Here is a 2,714-nt window from a genome sequence, read left to right as displayed (position 1 = left end):
ACTCATGGATCCGGAAGGGTACTAGTGGATGTCTCAGTTCTTTATTCAATATGTGCAAAAATCTATAGCATTTTTCTTCAGCAGTAGGGATCAAATGAGAAGCATACCTCGCAAATGTAGTAAACTCGACCTCGTACTGCATCACTGTCCTGCGTCCTTGTTCCAATCTCATAAAAGCTTCCTGCATTTTTCGTTGAGTTGACGGAGGTATAAACCACATCCGAAACACTGTAGTGAACTCATCCCAGGTGATCTCAGCATTTGTCTTTCCCTGGAATTTCTCTCTCTGTTGTCCAATCCACCATCTCCCTGCTTCTCCCTCAAACAGAAACACAACCAAAGATACCTTTCGATTTCCCGGACACTGTATGCCGTCAAAGATCTTTTCTACACTCATTATCCAATCTTCAGCAGCCTGGGGTCCCATAGCTCCTTTGAACAACGGAGGCTTCAACTTATGAATCATCTGCAAATGCTTATATGCTTCTTCTTCTTTACTTCCACTCATCTTACTCTGTGCATCCCCCATCACCTGTGCTATAGCAGTAGCCAATTGCATCATACTTTCTGAAGGTACTGGAGCTGCATTGTGTTTCTCATTTGGTACACTTGATTCCGGATTATCCATTTATCTTTTCACCTACACAATTCAGAATAAATGATACACACATGCAATTATGTATGCAAAATGATGCACTTACAGCTACCCATTCTGCCCAACTCTCAATCCAATCATATAACTCTGGTAACAATCCATTCTTCCAATAACACTGCTCTAATATCAATTGTGACGCCCCAAGATCTAACTTGAAAAGAATTTCGAGCCATCCATCAAGAATTTACCAGAGCTATCTATAACCTCAATCAAACAGTCTAGCAAAAATCTATAACATTTAAAACATCAATGTACAAGTCGATTCATATTTCAAAAGATCATATACAATACTCAGGAACTACACTATGACCACAAGAACTGAAATCTATCATGTCCTGAGTACAAAAGAATCGCTATAACCAAAAGAACAAAAAAACCTGGAGATTCCTGATCAACCTCAATCTCCTGCTCCCTTGCCCTGACCTGAAAAATATTAACCACATATAATGAGCTTCAAAAAGCCCAGCAGGTCACCCACTACCTATAACTGAAATCAAAACACGGTACTGGCCTCAATATGCATGTCAGTCAATGAAATCCATAACAGTCTATTTCACATGATCAATGAATTTATACAAATACAGAAATCAAATCAGTAGTCAATGCAGCGGTAGAAAAATCAATAAACAGTAGGAAGAACTCCATCAAGCTCACTCAATACACTTCAAATCTCAGAAGAATCCGTAAATAGTAGAAAATCAGTCGATCAGTCAAATCAATCGTATCAAATAGAATCAATCAAAACAATACTATCTGGTCAATTAAATCGATCGAAATCAATACAATAAAGCCTAGTCTATACTAGAAATGAATCAAATGCAGCAGTTCAATACAGTATAGAAGCAATAATATCAATGAATCAATTACAGTATCCATATCCATACAGTATCTAATAACAGTAGCAATGCACGGTGACAGAATTTAAATATCAATGAAATCGTACGATAACAATAAGTTCGTAAATCCGTTAGTAAATCCAAATTAATAAAGCAATAAATCCATCACAAGTCAATGCCGTACACATGCATTTTAATACAATAGTCTTACTGAACAAGTACAATCACTGGCTATTCGATAATCCATAGTGCTATTGTAGAAATTCATAGTGCTGTTGTAGAAATCCCTAGTGCTGTTGTAGAAATCCATCCGTTGGTTCCATAAGAGTTGTCACTCTGTGCCCGTCGACTGCCCGTCGGCATATTAAACATCTTATGACTCCCAATCGTTATATCAATGATCAATAGTTTAAAGGAAAGCCCGTCGGCCCACCATCCTGTACAGGTCAAGTATATCTCCAACCAACGGTTCAACCAAGTTCCACCTGTCTTTCAGTATCAATAATCAGATAGTCACAATCGTATGCATTCAAATCATCAATTTCAGAAAAATTGGAAATCGTACGAAAATCCAGCGGCATAACGACAGTATACGGAATTTACACAAAATTCCTAAAAATCACAATTTACCAAATTAATACAGAACGTGCACAACAACATTATAAGACTTATATTCTACTGAAGCAACATCAATCAACAATCTGATATTTATCTATTCGATCAAAATTGCACATAACCCAAAATAACCGGTAGAATCGTTACAGAAAATACTCAAAACGTGTAGAAAAATCATATCAATAACATATCAAAAGTTGTGCGGTGAAAGTTTTGTCAATACAAAATGCGGCGCGTTTATCGGTAATGAAAACACAATTCTTTGCACAAAATGACCAAAACTCAACATCTTCAAAAACAGAAATAGGATTCGGAGTCCTTACTGCGAGATAAACACTTCTCCCAACAGCGACGACGAACGAAAAGCGCTCTGCGGCCTCCGAAATCCGGCTTTTCCTTTGCTTTCCTTCTCCTTCTTTCTCCTCATATATTTTGTTTTTTAAAAAATATTTTCTCTCTCTTCAAAACAAGCTGATTTCCTTATAATACAAAGCTGATCGGCCCGGCCGATCGTCACATCGTCCAGGATGATATGAACAAAATTCAATAGTCCAGGACGATTTCTCAGGAAGATAATTAATTTTTCTCAGACGATAAAAACCCTTATT

The 2,714-nt window shown here is 37.3% G+C and overlaps 1 protein-coding gene across 1 annotated transcript; it reads right to left on the bottom strand.

Annotated features, from left to right (window-relative positions):
• Nucleotides 1-107: 107 nt before the first annotated feature.
• On the bottom strand, nt 108-628 carry LOC110100912 (the record flags this gene model as incomplete). Its single annotated transcript, XM_020828633.1, has 1 exon — nt 108-628. A coding segment is annotated over exon 1 (521 nt), but the record flags the coding sequence as incomplete, so codon positions are not given.
• Between the last annotated feature and the right edge of the window lie 2,086 nt (nt 629-2,714).

The sequence above is a fragment of the Dendrobium catenatum genome, unplaced genomic scaffold, assembly GCF_001605985.2.
Source record: "Dendrobium catenatum unplaced genomic scaffold, ASM160598v2 original_scaffold_283193, whole genome shotgun sequence".
In the NCBI taxonomy this organism is placed as follows: domain Eukaryota; kingdom Viridiplantae; phylum Streptophyta; class Magnoliopsida; order Asparagales; family Orchidaceae; genus Dendrobium; species Dendrobium catenatum.
The sequence above is the reverse complement of the archived record's forward strand: the minus strand, read 5'-3'. Positions and strand labels throughout refer to the sequence as shown.